This window comes from Erinaceus europaeus, chromosome 2, assembly GCF_950295315.1.
Source record: "Erinaceus europaeus chromosome 2, mEriEur2.1, whole genome shotgun sequence".
Lineage (NCBI taxonomy): Eukaryota > Metazoa > Chordata > Mammalia > Eulipotyphla > Erinaceidae > Erinaceus > Erinaceus europaeus.
The window spans coordinates 201,514,185-201,529,151 of record NC_080163.1 but is presented as its reverse complement, the minus strand read 5'-3'; the positions used below and the strand labels follow the sequence as shown (position 1 = coordinate 201,529,151).

The window sequence follows — 14,967 nt, the reverse complement described above, 5'->3', positions numbered from 1 at the left end:
TGGGAAGCTTCCCTTCTGCAGGTGGGGATCAGGGGCTTGAACCTCGGTCCTTGTGCACTATGATATGTGCGCTTAACCAGGTGTGCCACTGAACTTGGCCTTCTTATTTTTCCTTTTATTTACTATTGCAGAGCTGGGGCCTTCCATTTTTGCCAATTCATCTCTCCCAAGTCAAATTTTACATCTTCAGAGAGAGAAAAACAGAGATAAAGACAGACACCACTGTAGGCATCTGGGAGTTGTGGCCATGGAGTAACAGGGAACAGAAATGATTTTCTCCAGAACAATAAATATCTACAACAACTACAGCTGAGACTTCTGCAGCATCAGCCACCAAGGTACAGATGCTATCATGAATTCCCTGGGCAGACAACCTCACCAATGTGTCCCGGAACTTCCCCTCTCTAGACCCACTGCCCCACTAGGGAAAGAAAGAAACAGGCTGGGAGTATGGATCTACCTGTCAACACCCATAAAGATCCAAGTTCGAGCCTTTGACTCCCCACCTGCAGGGGAGTTGCTTCACAAGTGGTAAAGCATGTCTGCAGGTCTTTATCTTTCGCTCCCCGTCTTCCCCTCCTCTCTCCATTTCTCTCTGTCCTATCCAACAATGATGACATTAATAACAACAACAATAATAACTGCAACAACAACAAAACAAGGGCAACAAAATGGAAAATAAATAATAAAAAATGGACAAATATATACAAATATAGACAGATGGTTGTAGAAACAGTAGTTAACCCATATCTATTATCTTGTGAGAACTGCTGTAGCTTACAATGGAGGGGTTGTGGATCCAGAACTCTGGTGGTGGGAACAGTATGGAGTTCTACCCCTGTTATATTGTAATTTTGTAAATCAATATTACACCACCACCACTACTACTACTAATAGACACCACAGCATCAGAGATTCCCCCACTTTCATGACATTCCCAAGTGGTGCTGGGACTTGAACTTGGGCTTGTGCATCACAACAAGATGTACACTTACTTAGTCAGTGAGCTATCTCTCAGACTCTGAACTTGATGTTTTCAAAGAAAAAATTACTTTACTCTTGTAACATTCAGCACTTTAAATATGCGACAGAAGAAGCAGTTAATGACTTACATTCTCAAAATGAAACTTTAAAAATATTTTAAACCTTAACATTCTCTCCAGAAATACACACAGGCATAGTTAAGATTTGGCGTACACTGTTCTAACTTGTAGAAATTGCTGTTTAGAAGACTCCTTCCTTTCAGCAGAGGTTGGCAAAGATGGCCCACAGGCCAAATTCAGCTAGCCACTTTTATTTATTTCTTTATTTTTGGTCTGTGTGTTTTCTCTATGTGAAGAATGGGTTTTTTTTTTTTTAACTTTTTTTTTTATATTTATCTTATTTATTTTTTCCCTTTTGTTGCCCTTGTTGTTTTTATTGTTGTAGTTATTATTGTTGTTGTTGTTGTTGGATAGGACAGAGAGAAATGGAGAGAGGGAGGGGAAGACAGAGAGGAGGAGAGAAAGATAGACACCTGCAGACCTGCTTCACCACCTGTGAAGCAACTCCCCTGCAGGTGGGGAGCCGGGGTTCGAACCAGGATCCTTATGCCGGTCTTTGTGCTTTGCGCCACCTGCGCTTAGCCCGCTGTACTACAGCCCGACTCCCGAAGAATGGGTTTTTGAAATTTCAAATGCTAAAGAAAATCAACAGAGCAGTAATAGTTCAAGACACATAAAGAATGACATAAACTTAAAATTTCAATGGCCAAGAATTAAAGTTTTATTGGAATCCAGCCACACTCATCCTTTGTGTATTTCATGTCTCTGCCATGCTATAATGACACAGTTGAGTGGTTGTGACAGAGACCATATGGCCCATGAATCCCAAAATATCTATATATATTTTTTTTCTGGGCCTTTCCAGGGAAGGGTTGTTGAATGATGCTTCTACACTGAACCAAGAACATTCAATATGACATCCAGGCCTAAGCAAAATACATAGAAGAAAACAAAGACAGTATATCCCTTGACACTCACTTTAGAGACATGGTTACAAGCCCATGGTCCGACACTGTACTAAAAGGCTTCTGCACAGTGAAACTTGTACTGAAATGGACATACATCTTAGCGACTGGGAGAAAATATTTGCACGTCCTAGGCCTAATGAAGGTAACGAGCAACAAAACAAAAACTTGATGAAAAAAATGAACACAAGATCTGAATAGATACCTCACCAAAGAAGACAGACAGAGGGCCAACAGGTATCTGAAAGATTGTCGTCATCCCGTATTACCAAGGAAAGATAAATCAAAAGTACGATCAAATGTCATCTCCCAACTGTGGGAACTGCTCCAAAAGACAAGACAGAATAGCACATGGAAAGAAGCGAGCTCTGGTGTACTGCTGGCTGGAATGTAAATAGGCACAGTCATTTTGGAAAGCAGTTACGGAGAGTGTTCAGAAAACTAAAGTAGAACTTCAGTTCTTCCACTTTTGCACTCTTGCTGAAAAATATAATTTGACGGGAGGCATGGACTCCCATGTTAATCAGATCATTATTTACAACAGCCCCAAACTGAAAACAACCTATGTGTTCACTGGCTAATGAACAGAAAGACATGATCTATATCCATAATAGAAATCTACTCAGCTCAAATAAAAAGGTGAAATCTTGCCATGTGCAAAACCATGGATGGGCCTAAAGAGGAGGCTAGAGGAGAGGGTTCTTTAACCAGGACAGAGAAGACTCATCTGTTGATTGTCTTATTCACTTCCCTCCCCCCTTTTTAATTTTTTTTTTTTTTGCATCCAGGGTTATCGCTGGGGCTTGGTGCCTGCATTACGAATCCACTGCTCCTAGAGAGAGGCTAGTTTCCTCCTTTTTGTTGCCCTTCTTATTATGGTCATTGCTGTTGCTGTTGTTGGATAGGACAGAGAGAAATTGAGAGAGGAGGGGAAGACAGAGAGGGGGAGAGAAAAATAGACACCTGCAGACCTGCTTCACCACTTGAGAATCGACCCCCCTGCAGGTAGGGATTACTTCCCCCCCCCTTTTTTTTCTTTACTAGTTATTTAAAAGAGTTTTATAAAGTTATAAAATCACAGAGGGTATAATTTCACAATCAAACATGGTCACTACATCATTTGTTGATACTCAACGATGCAGATATGTACTACTATGTACTTCAATAATAAATAAACAAATAAAAGACATAATCCTTAACCCCACACCCAGTTTCTGTATCCCTGGCTTGGCATTTTGATTCTGAGAGCAAGCAAGGTATTTCACTGGTCTCATTTGTGTTGAAAGTATTCATGTTATATTTGATGGCAGCAAGATATTTAAGTTTAACAGATCACCTCAATGGAATGATCCAGACATTCTTATCAAAGGTGTGCTTTTTGTTCCCCCCCAAGAGACATGAGACAGTGACTACATATAGCTTTGGTGGTCACAATTCAGGGGTGCTTTTCTCCTCAAGAAGGCAGAGGTCAGCACATCCTATAGTGCCCCCACTAGGAGGCAAAGTCAAAATATCAACAGAGCTGAAGCTGAGACACAGCGGGCAACCAAAAAAAATTCCCTCTGATTTCTAGAAAGCTCCTCAAATACAAACACAGTTGCTACTTGGCGACATGAATTTATTCCTACCACCCCTGCCAGACTTGTATTAATATGTATAAGAATGAGATAGAGAAATGTCTCTATTTTATGGGTATGTTTTTATGACAAACCATTATCCATCTGTACTGTGATAAATTTCAAAGTGGGATATTATTACTCACAAATGATAAACCCAAATGAATAATTCTTTAAAAAATAAAATCACTCAACTAATTAGTTTGACTTAAATGAAATTTTGGCTGCTCTATTTTCAGTTTCCTTGGAGATTTATTTTTCTCAATTCTTAATATATAGCGTATGTGGAAATAAAGTCTTTTTTTCCAAATTTCTATTTATTTATTTCATTTATTTATAAGAAAGTCAGGAGGAGAGAGAGAGGAGAGAGAGAGAGAGAGAGAGAGAGAGAGAGAGAAGGAACCAGACATTCTTCCGGCACATGCGCTGCCGGGGACCGAACTCAGGACCTCATGCCTGAAAGTCCAACGCTTCACTCACTGTGCCGCCTCCCGTACCACTAAAACCTTTCCATTGTAAAAAAATGTCTGTCAATAATGAAGCTGAGCCAAAGCCAAAAATCTGGGACCAGGGAAATAAAAAGAAGAGGTATAAAGATGAATCACAGGACCCTAGTAGTCTGAGTGATAAAAACATGGCTTAACAAAGCAAAACAAAACAGACTAAAGAAATCTGACCATTTCAGGTACAGACAGATTTTTCAAAACTGCACACGACAGTAAATAATGATCAAATCTATAAATCTGTAACCCTTTGACATGTCCTGTCAAAAATCAGGACCAGTAGAAACACTCCTGGAATTCTTTCTATACCTCTGCATGTGCAGTGTTTTTATACATGAACTAATGTTCTTATTCCTTAAAAGTCAGGCTACTGGAAGCCTAGCTAAGCACTGTCTATAAGTGAAATCATGACATACATATTTTATGCTTAAAAGAACTTAAAACTTCTAGTCTGTGGAAATAGTCATTGTGTGTAAGCGATCAATGATCTTGTTACATTGAGTTACCACTTGGTCAGTTGATTCTCTCAAAAAAAAAAATCTGACACTTAGGGTTCACACCTACCTATTCACGCTTCATAACACATTACCTTTTCTCCTGAGTCACCTTTGGGACCGTTCTCTCCAGCATCTCCCTGGATGGGGGGTGTGGGGGAGGGAGAGACAGGGGAGGGAATAACACACAATATATTGGTGACATTCAGCAGAGTGTTTTTCACTCATTAACATGTTCTTTCACAAGCACTGTTATTAATGTCTGCTGTAAATGCTCTGCGTAGTCAATGGGCTTCTGCTTGACAAGCTGTCTTACATCAACTGGTCCAAGTAAAATTTTTTCATTTAAATATATTTTTATTAGTGATTTATAAGATTCTAAGATAATAGGAGTATAATTCCACACCACTCCCACCACAAAAATTCTGTTCCCCCTCCAAAGTTACTGCCGTAGTTCTCCCAAAATCATAGATATAGGCTGAATATATATATATATTTCTTCTTTTTTAAAATATTTATTTATTCCCATTTGTTGCCCTTGTTGTTTTATTGTTGTGGTTATTATTGTAGTCGTTGTTGGATAGGACAGAGAGAAACAGAGAGAGGAGGGGAAGACAGAGAGGGAAAGAGAAAGACAGACACCTGCAGACCTGCTTCACCGCCTGTGAAGCGACTCCCCTGCAGGTGGGGAGCTGGGGGCTCGAACCGGAATCCTTATGCCGGTCCTTGTGCTTTGCACCACATGCGCTTAACCCGTTGCACTACTGCTCTACTCCCTATATATTTCAAGTTTATGTGTTTCGATTCTCTATATTCCACGAGTGAAATCATCCAGTAATTGTCCTTTAGCCCTACTTTCTATAACCACTGCCAGTCCCATCGACTTAGTCCCAAAGGACACATTATAGTCTTTTAAAACTGCTGAGCATATGTCTCATGAGTTTTTTTTTTAAGACTCAAATCAGTGATTTTTATTCCACTGTTAAAAGCTTTTTCCCACTAACTCTAAAGTATTCCTCATAGGGCTCCCCCCAGCCAGATGTTTTAAACTTTCATTCAGGAAAATGAAAAGGCACGCACATGTTGGCTATTTGGGTAAGGATGGCTGACCCCATTTTTATTTGCTTCTAAGGCCCTGCCTTCACTTCCATTCTAACCCACACCCATATCTATTACAACTTTCAGGTGTCCTGTTCCTACTTCCCTCTCACACAAGAGAAACAGCACCTGACTTCCTCAGGTGTTCTCCAAAGTCTTTTCTCTCTCAATGATGGGACAAAAACAAAGGTTCCTAGTCACAAAAGTTCCAAGCCCCAAAGGAACTAGAGTTCAGAGCCCTCTCGTTCTCTTCCCCTAATATTTCCTCTTGAGGGAGATAGGATCCAAATAAATTTTATTACGATGAATATGGTTGAAGAGTTTGTGACAAAGCTATGACATTAGCAGAAAGAAGCAGTTCCTATGACTGCCAAGGGCAGATTCAGGTTCTCACCACCTCCAGACCCTACTTTTGCTCACGTTCACTGTAACAAAAACTTTCTCCTAACCCTGCCCTTAACAGGCCATCCTATTTGTGAGTCCCTCCTGCTATCTGAATAAATCCTTCCATCTTCGAGGAACAACGCACCACACCGAAGGAAGCTTCAGTGCTGTGTTGTGTGTTTATCTCCTCTGTCTCTCCTTTGTCTGTCTGACAAAGTTGGCCTGGAACAATGAAGCTCCAGTGATGACAAAACAAACAATCCATCTTTCTCCTGTCTTCCAGCCCATTGCAAGTCTCCAGTGACCCAAAGTGAATGGCAGGGTCCTTGAAATCCACACACCAAATATTGATTTATCTGAGTCAGTGTGTTCTCTTTCATTACAGCCAGGGATGTTATTATTATTTTTTCTTTCAGCTGCTATTTTTTTCTTTTTTGCCTCCAGGGTTGTCACTGGCGCTCTTGGTGACTACACTACGAATCCACTGCTCCTGGAGGCCAACTTTTCCCATTATTGTAGCTGCTGTTGTAGCTGGATAGGACAGAGAGAAATTGAGAGAGGAAGGCAGAGAGAGGGAGAGAAAGGTAGGCATCTGCAGAGCTGTTTCACTAATCACTAAGTGACTCCCCCTGCAGGTGGGGAGCCGGGGGCTTGAACCGGGATCCTTGTGCCAGTCCTTGTGCTACAGCCCGGTCCCCGGATGTTAATCTCTTTTATTAGAAACTTAAAAAATGAAATAGAATAAATGGGGGGGGGAGACAGTTTATGCTTCTTTTTCATTTTTTAATTAAAATTATATTTATTTATTGGATAGAGAGACAGAAATAAAAAGGGCAAGGGGAGACAGAGAGGGAGGGAGACAGACACCGGCAGCCCTGTTTCACCAGTCGTGAAGCTTTCCCCTTGCAGGTGGGGAGCAGGCATTTGAACCTGGGTCCTTGCACACTGTAACATGTGCGCTTACCAGGTGCACCACCACCCGGCCCCACTTCCTTTTTTACTTCTGAGACTTCCTCAACTTGCTGCTGCGCTTGGACTGCTCCTTGTTGACCATAAAGCAAAGCACTAGAAAACAAGCCAGACCTTCCACCGTCTGCACCCCACAAGGATCCTGGGTCCATACTCCCAGAGAGATAAAGAATAGGAAAGCTTGCAAGGGAGGGGATGGGATACGGAGTTCTGGTGGTGGAAACTGTGTGGAATTGGACCCTTCTTATCCTATTGTCTTGCCAATATTTCCATTTTATGGAAATAAAAAAATAAAAATAAATAAATAAATAAATAATTTTTAAAAGGGGGAAAAAGAAAACAAGTCACTTGTTCTGTTTCCTTAAGTTTGGAATTGCTGAAGTCTTCCAGTAGACTTTGGTGGAAATATTGTGGACTTTGGAGCACAGAGGCAAAATTCAGCCCCTACTAGGCCAAAGGAATTCTCTCTGAATCACCTTTTCTGTATTGTGAGGGAAAGACAACTTCATAAAAAGTCTAAGGAATCTCGGTGTAAGGCAGCCAGGAAGGAAACTGGTGCCTCATGAGTAAGGAACACATCCCTGTTGGTGTTTCTGCTGGCAGGATGGCTGCTTTCCTAAGGAGACACTTTTCTGTCATTTTCACATTTCCCAAGAATTAGAGAGACACCACTGGAAATGATGTCTGGGGAGAGAAAGGCAGAGGGATCCTCACTCTTTTTTTTTTTTTTTTAATATTTATTTATTCCCTTTTGTTTCCCTTGTTGTTTTGTTAGAGTTATTATTGATGTTGTTGTTGATGTCATTGTTGTTGGATAGGACAGAGAGAAATGGAGAGAGATGGGGAGGACAGAGAGGGGGAGAGAAAGACAGACACCTGCAGACCTGCTTCACCTGCTGTGAAGTGACTCCCCTGCAGGTGGGGAGCCGGGGGCTCGAACTGGGATTCTTACTGTGGTCCTTGTGCTTTGCACCACGTGCGCTTAACCTGCTGTGCTACTGCTCGATTCCCGGGATTCTCACTCTTAAGCATGGAGCTACTCAGCACAGGCCTTTTGTCAGTGCCTTGTACCTGTCACAACACGATCTGTATCTGATGTTTCTCAGCACCAGGGCACTGCTCTTTCTCCCCTTCCAGATTTTTACATGAGCGTTACCTAACCTCACCTTTGTGTCCTCAAACCTCACCTCTGCAGAGCCCTGCCCTGCTAGGGAAAGACAGAAAGAGGCTGGGGGCATGGATCCACCTGCCAACATCCATGTCCAGAGGAGAAGCAATTACAGAAGCCAGAACTTTCACTTTCTGTGCCCCACAAAAATTTTGGTCCAGACTCCCAGAGGAGTAAAGAATAGGGAAGCTTCCAATGGACGGAACTTTGGTGGTGGGAACTGTGTGGAACTGTCCCTCTTTTATCCTACAGTCTTGTTAATCATTATTAAATCACTAATAAAAATTTTTAAAAAGTTACCTGATTTCAAACTTTTTAGCATGAGCTGGGAATCCCCTTCTTAAGAACAAAACAGACTTTTGAAAGTTTTCAATGGATCTCCATTTTTTCCCCTCTATTCCTGTAACCCCTTTCACTCAAATTCCTGTCCCTATATAAAAGCTACATTACTTCTTCCACTAAAACATGTTTGACAGAGAGCAGTGATCATTTTACACATTCACATCCATAAACTGTATATATGCTCTTTTTGAGGACAGGAGCCGAAGATCATTCTTACCTTTTCACCTTGTTCTCCAGGTTCTCCCTGGGAGTAGGAACAGAGTGACAAATAAATTATAAGATTCAAAAAGAAAAATCAAATAAATTATTCTAAGATACCTAACAAAACAACACCAACAGAAACGTTGAACATCCTAGGCAAATTATGAGACACTTTCTATTTTTTCACTATATATTGTGTGAAAACAAAGGATGAGTTTCTTGGATAACTGGGCACACTTCTCAATGTAAAATACAAACCACCTGGGAGACAGTAATGAGAAAACTGTGAGAGACTTCTTGGTCTGTGACATTTTATTCGGCCTGAATTTGGAATCAATAAGACAAATGGGCAGAGCTTTCCAGCAAAGTCTTTGGCTGGGCATTCCCTGGAATGTAGATTATTTTAAGGGTCTGCAGTCCCAGCGTGACTCCCCAAGCTGTTGTCCTCTAACTTGAACCCCTTACAATGTCATGAACTGGGTTTGACTGACGGATAGCCAGCACGTTCCAAGCCAGGAGGTGTTGTTTCCTTCAGAAAAGATATTTGCACCTGGCAGAACCAAAGTAAGTCTAGGAGAATATGTTATTTTATTTTATTTTTATGTTTGATTTTTTAAGATTCTTAAAAAAAAAACAACCCTTTGTTTTATTTGATAGGTCAGCAAGAAGTTGAGAGGGAAGGGGAGGTAGAGAGGGAGAGAATAACAGACCTGCAACCTTGCTTCACTGCTTGTGAAGCTTCACCCTATTTCTGTGGAATGGTGGGAGGGAGAGCCAGGGAGAGAACCCTGGCTGTTTGTGCATGGTAATACCTGCACTTAACCAAGTAAACCACCTGGCCCACTCTGAGAATTTTTTTTTTCCTCTCCAGGGTTATTGCTGGGATTAGGTGCCAGCACTATGAATCCACTGCTCCTGGTGGCCATTTTCTTTCCCCCATTTTAACAGATAGGACAGAGAGAAATTGAGGGGGAGAGAGAGAGAGAGAGGGAGAGAGAGAGAAAGAGAGAGAGGGAGAGAGAGAGAAAGAGAGAGAGAGGGAGAAAGAGAGAGAGAGGGAGAAAGAGAGAGAGAGTGAGAGAGGGAAAAAGAGAGAGAGAGAGGGAGAGAGAGAGGGAGAGAGAGAGAGGGAGAAAGAGAGAGAGAGAGGGAGAAAGAGAAAGAGAGAGGGAGAGAGAGAAAGAAAGAGAGAAAGAAAGAGAGAGAAAGAGAGAGAGGGAGAAAGAGAGAGGGAGAGAGAGAGAGGGAGAGAGAGCGGGAGAGAGGGAGAAAGAGAGAGAAAGGGAGAAAGAGAGAGAGGGAGAGAGAGCGGGAGAGAGAGAGGGAGAAAGAGAGAGAAAGGGAGAAAGAGAGAGGGAGAGAGAGCGGGAGAGAGAGAGGGAGAAAGAGAGAGAAAGGGAGAAAGAGAGAGAAAGGGAGAAAGAGAGAGAGGGAGAAAGAGAGAGGGAGAGAGAGAGGGAGAAAGAGAGAGAGGGAGGGAGAAAGAGAGAGAGAGGGAGAAAGAAAGAGAGAGGGAGAGAGAGAGAGAGGGAGAGAGAGAGAGAGAGAGAGGAAGAGAGAGAGATCTTCAGACCAGTTTCACAGCTCGTGAAGCATCCCCCATGCAGGTGGGGAGACAGGGACTTGAACCTGGATCCTTGTGCAGGTCCTTGCGCTTTGTACTATGTGCGCTTAACTGGGTGCACCACCACCTGATCCCCCACCTCCCATCCCAAGGAGAATATTTTTATCCAACATTCTGACCAGGACAGAAGAACTAAAATGCAAGACTGTGCTCTGCAGACAATGTCAGTTTCACTTCCCCCATCAGGGGCAGAGGTGAAGGACAAAGGCCAGGTCTATAGATTTTTAGATCCTGTCCCTAGGTGTCTGTGCATAGAAATGCAATCTGGGAAATGAGCGGATGGGCATCTCTGTGTGCAGCCACACAGGAGCCCAGCTGACGGGATCAGAAACCAGAGCTTGACTTCAAGGGACGGCCCTTCATCAAAGGATTTAGGATTTGTCTCCCTGCTTGGTTTCAGCAAACCCTTACCAACATTTTTAGACTGAAGAGACTCAACTGTCTTTCAAGAAACAAAGACAACTTGCAATCCAGGAAAAAAAAAATTGTTACTATATTCCCCACCCCCCTGCTCCTAAGTAACACAGACTGCATGCATTTAAAAATTTTCAATGTGGCCACATCTTCCTTCTGTTCTTCATCCAGAAAATTTGATTTTGTTTCTGCTATGTGAGTGCTGGAGGTGGTCAGCTTTTGAGGAAAAGCTGCCATGGCACAATGATCATCATCTTGAGAAAAATCGTGTGAGTCTCATGCACATTATAGACATGGCCTATGGCTTAATAAGCTCGTCAAGAGGCTGCGTCAATGTTGCCTTTGACATTGACGTTGCTTATTCTGACAACCGTCATATCTGGAACACAGGCTTTCTCCTGTTGTTGCAGCGTGCCAGAGTAAAGGTTGGAGACAATCCTAGCTTATTTCTTTTTCTGCCGTTTTCAGTGCCAATGAGAATCATGAACATGATTTCTTCATTAGACACAAAACTCTAAACTGTATGTTTATAACTGGATGTTTTGTAACTGTATGTTATACGACTGACCCCCTCCCCCCCAAAAAAAAAAAACTCATCTAAGGACAAGCAATGGGATAGGAGAAAAACTCCTGTAATCAGAAGAGCATACAATTTCGTGGGAATTCATGCCTGAAATGGTTCTGCTCAGCTTTCCCTGTATTCACTCACCTTGGGCCCTGGTATTCCATCCTGTCCTACTGTTCCAGGCAACCCAGGATCACCCTAGAAATTAGAAAGGAAAAAAAAAGTGCAGTACTAAGCCAAATAAAATATGTAAGATGAATGCATAGTGTACACAACTGGGGGAAATGACCATTCAGCAAAGTCCCAGATGTAAATAATTCACTACCAGTGTAAAAGTTACTATGAAGATAAAATGCCATGTCAAGTAAGAGTTTAGTCCCCTTTGCTTAGTCTTTGCTGAAACAACTTGGGTTCACTGGATAGCCAACATCATTGGGTCTATTATCGTCAAATGAATACGTACTGAATGAACAAAAGGCATATGAAAACAGAAGATCCATTTGATGGAGAACTTAAAAATTTTTTTAAAAAAATATTTATTTATTCCCTTTTTGGTGCCCTTGTTTTTTTATTGTTGTAGTTATTGTTGTTATTATTGATGTTGTCGTTGTTGGATAGGACAGAGAGAAATGAAGAGAGGAGGGGAAGACAGAGAGGGGGACAGAAAGACAGAGACCTGCAAACCTGCTTCACCGCTTGTGAAACAACTCCTCTGCAGGTGGGGAGCCGGGGCCTCGAACCGGGATCCTTATGCCGGTCCTTGTGCTTTGCACCACATGTGCTTAACCCGCTGTGCTACTGTCAGACTCTCCCCCCCAATTTTTTAAATTATCTTTATTTACCGGATAGAGACAGTCAGAAATTGAGAGGGGAGGGGAGATAGAGAGGGAGAGAGATAGAGAGACACCTGCGGTGCTGCTTCACCACTTGTGAAACTTCCTCCCTGCAGGTAATCCATGTAGACGTTTGGAACACAGAAGTCAAAAAAGAAGATGACTCTGGATTATCTTTCTAATTTCACTGTAAAAATAATTGAATAACAACAATAACGACAACAACAAAAACCCGAACTGGTAGTTCTCACTATGATACTGAATGATAAGCATCTGAGGAAGATTTGGTCAGCATTAGCTCAGAACTATTTCCTGAGGGGCTGGCTGGGGTGCACCTGGTTGAGCACACACATTACAATGCACAAAGATCCAGGTTCAAGCCTCATGGTCCCCACCTGCAGGGGGTATACTTCATGAGCCGTGTTGCAGGTCTATCATTTTCTGTTCTTTTTTTTTTTAAAAACCAGAGTACTGCTCAGCTCTGGTTTATGGTGGTGCAGGGGAACCTGGCACATTAGGGCCTCAGGCAGGAGACTCTCTGCATAACCATTATGCTATTTCTCCTGCCCATTCTTTGTCCCTCTCTCTCTCCCCTCCCTTTTCAACCTCTCTCTGTTCTGTCAAATAAAATAGAAATAAAAATGTTAAAAATGGCCACCTGGAGTATGCACTTGTAGTGCTGGCACCAAACCCCAGTGATAGCCTTGGTGGCAAAACCAAACACACACACACACACACACACACATAGACACACACACACACACAAAGACACACACACACACACAGACACACACACAGACACACACACACAGAGACACACACACAGACACATACAGACACACACAAACACACAGAGACACACACAGACACACACACACAGACACACACACAGACACACACACAGAGACACACAGAGACACACACAGAGACACACACACAGAGACACACACAGACACACACAGAGACACACACACAGACACACACACAGACACACACACACACACAGACACACACACAGGCACACACACAGGCACACACACAGACACACACAGACACAGAGACACACAGACACACACAGACACACACAGACACACACACACACAGACACACACAGACACACACAGACACACACACACAGACACACACACAGACACACACACAGACACACAGAGACACACAGACACACAGAGACACACACACAGGCACACACAGACACACACACAGGCACACACACACACACACACACACACACACACACACACACACGCTCTACTCCAGGACCAGAGAAGTGGCTCTGGGAGAATAGGACTTGTGTGCATAGGGTCCCAGGTCCTCTCTCAGTCACTGGGAGATGCTGACGTGATGCTCTGCTGGCTCTCTTTCATAAAAATAAATATTGGGAGCTACTCTCTTCCCTGATCCAGCCATGACATCAGACATCACCTCCCCAGACAATAACTTGGATCCACCTGCGTATCAGATTTCAGGCTCAGGGAAAACAAAACAGAACAGAACAAAACAAAACAAAACAAAACAAAACAAAACAAAACAAAACAAAACTAGTATAGCCACAGGCCCTTTGGAATATAACTGAAATATGCCTACTAGCTATCTACAGAACGGAGACCCCCCCCCACCCCCCAACTCTTCATCTGCACTATTCCAGCCTTTAGGTTCATGATTAGTCAACAACTTGTTTGGCTTTGTATGTTAACTCTCTTTCCGCCACCAGGTTCCAGATGCTACCATGATGCCAACCAGACTTCCCTGGACAGACAGCCCCACCAATGTGTCCTGGAGCCCTGCTTCCCCAGAACCCCACCCCATTGGGGAAAGAGAGAGACAAGCTGGGAGTATGGATCGACCTGTCAATGCCCATGTTTAGCAGGGAAGCAGTTACAGAAGCCAGACCTTCCACCTTCTGCACCCCACAATGACCCTGGGTCCATACTCCCAGAGGGTTAAAGGATAGGAAAGCTATCAAGGGAGGGAATGGGATATGAAGTTTTGGTGGTGGGAATTGTGTGGAGTTGTACCCCTCTTATCCTATGGTTTTGTCAGTGTTTCCTTTTTATATATAAAAAAAACCCCAAAACTTTAGTTATAGTAAAAAAAAAATAAATCCTTAAAAAAGAGGTCATTCTGGCCTGGGAGGTAGTGTAGTGGATGAAGCATCAAACTCTCAAGCATGAGGTCCTGAGTTCAAAGCCTGGCATTGCATTAGGAAGAGTGACAATTTGGTCCTTTCTTTGTTCCTCCCTCTAGACAATAACTAAATATATTTAAAAGTTAAAAAATAGAGCAGACCAAAAGAGATCGCACACTTAATAAGGCATTACACTGCTGAAGGTATCCAGAAGCTGACAAGAATAAATGAGGACTACTGTAATTCTATCCTCACTATCATTTGGCTGAGGCTTACCATTTATGAAAGATTTTCCTGACCATACAGAAACATAAGTCTCAGTCAGATAACGATGACATATGTGCACATCCCAGATAAGCTATCCAACATGAAGCTTGTGGCGTCTTTCTAGATGAACAATGATGTTCCATTGTTATAATGGACTATTCTAATTGCTAAAGTCTGACCTCTTGGAAGAAATTCAACTTCCCAATATATATATTGATAGAGTTACATTATAAGGGTAACTCTTGCTCTTTCTTTGGTAACCAGCATAACCACTGACTTAGCACTTGTAACCACGTCCATCAGAACAAAGTTTGGATATTCTGTTTGTCTGTGAC

General features: G+C 42.5%; 1 protein-coding gene across 1 annotated transcript in view; it reads right to left on the bottom strand.

Annotated features, from left to right (window-relative positions):
- COL25A1 (collagen type XXV alpha 1 chain) overlaps window positions 1-14,967 on the bottom strand; it is a 234,056-nt gene that overhangs the window by 109,751 nt on the left and 109,338 nt on the right. The window contains exons 15-17 of the mRNA XM_060172381.1: window positions 11,531-11,584; window positions 8,800-8,826; window positions 4,717-4,761 (exon numbers count right to left, since the gene is read on the bottom strand). Coding sequence (XP_060028364.1) covers window positions 4,717-4,761; window positions 8,800-8,826; window positions 11,531-11,584 — 126 coding nt within the window. The remainder of the gene's footprint in view (window positions 1-4,716; window positions 4,762-8,799; window positions 8,827-11,530; window positions 11,585-14,967) is intronic.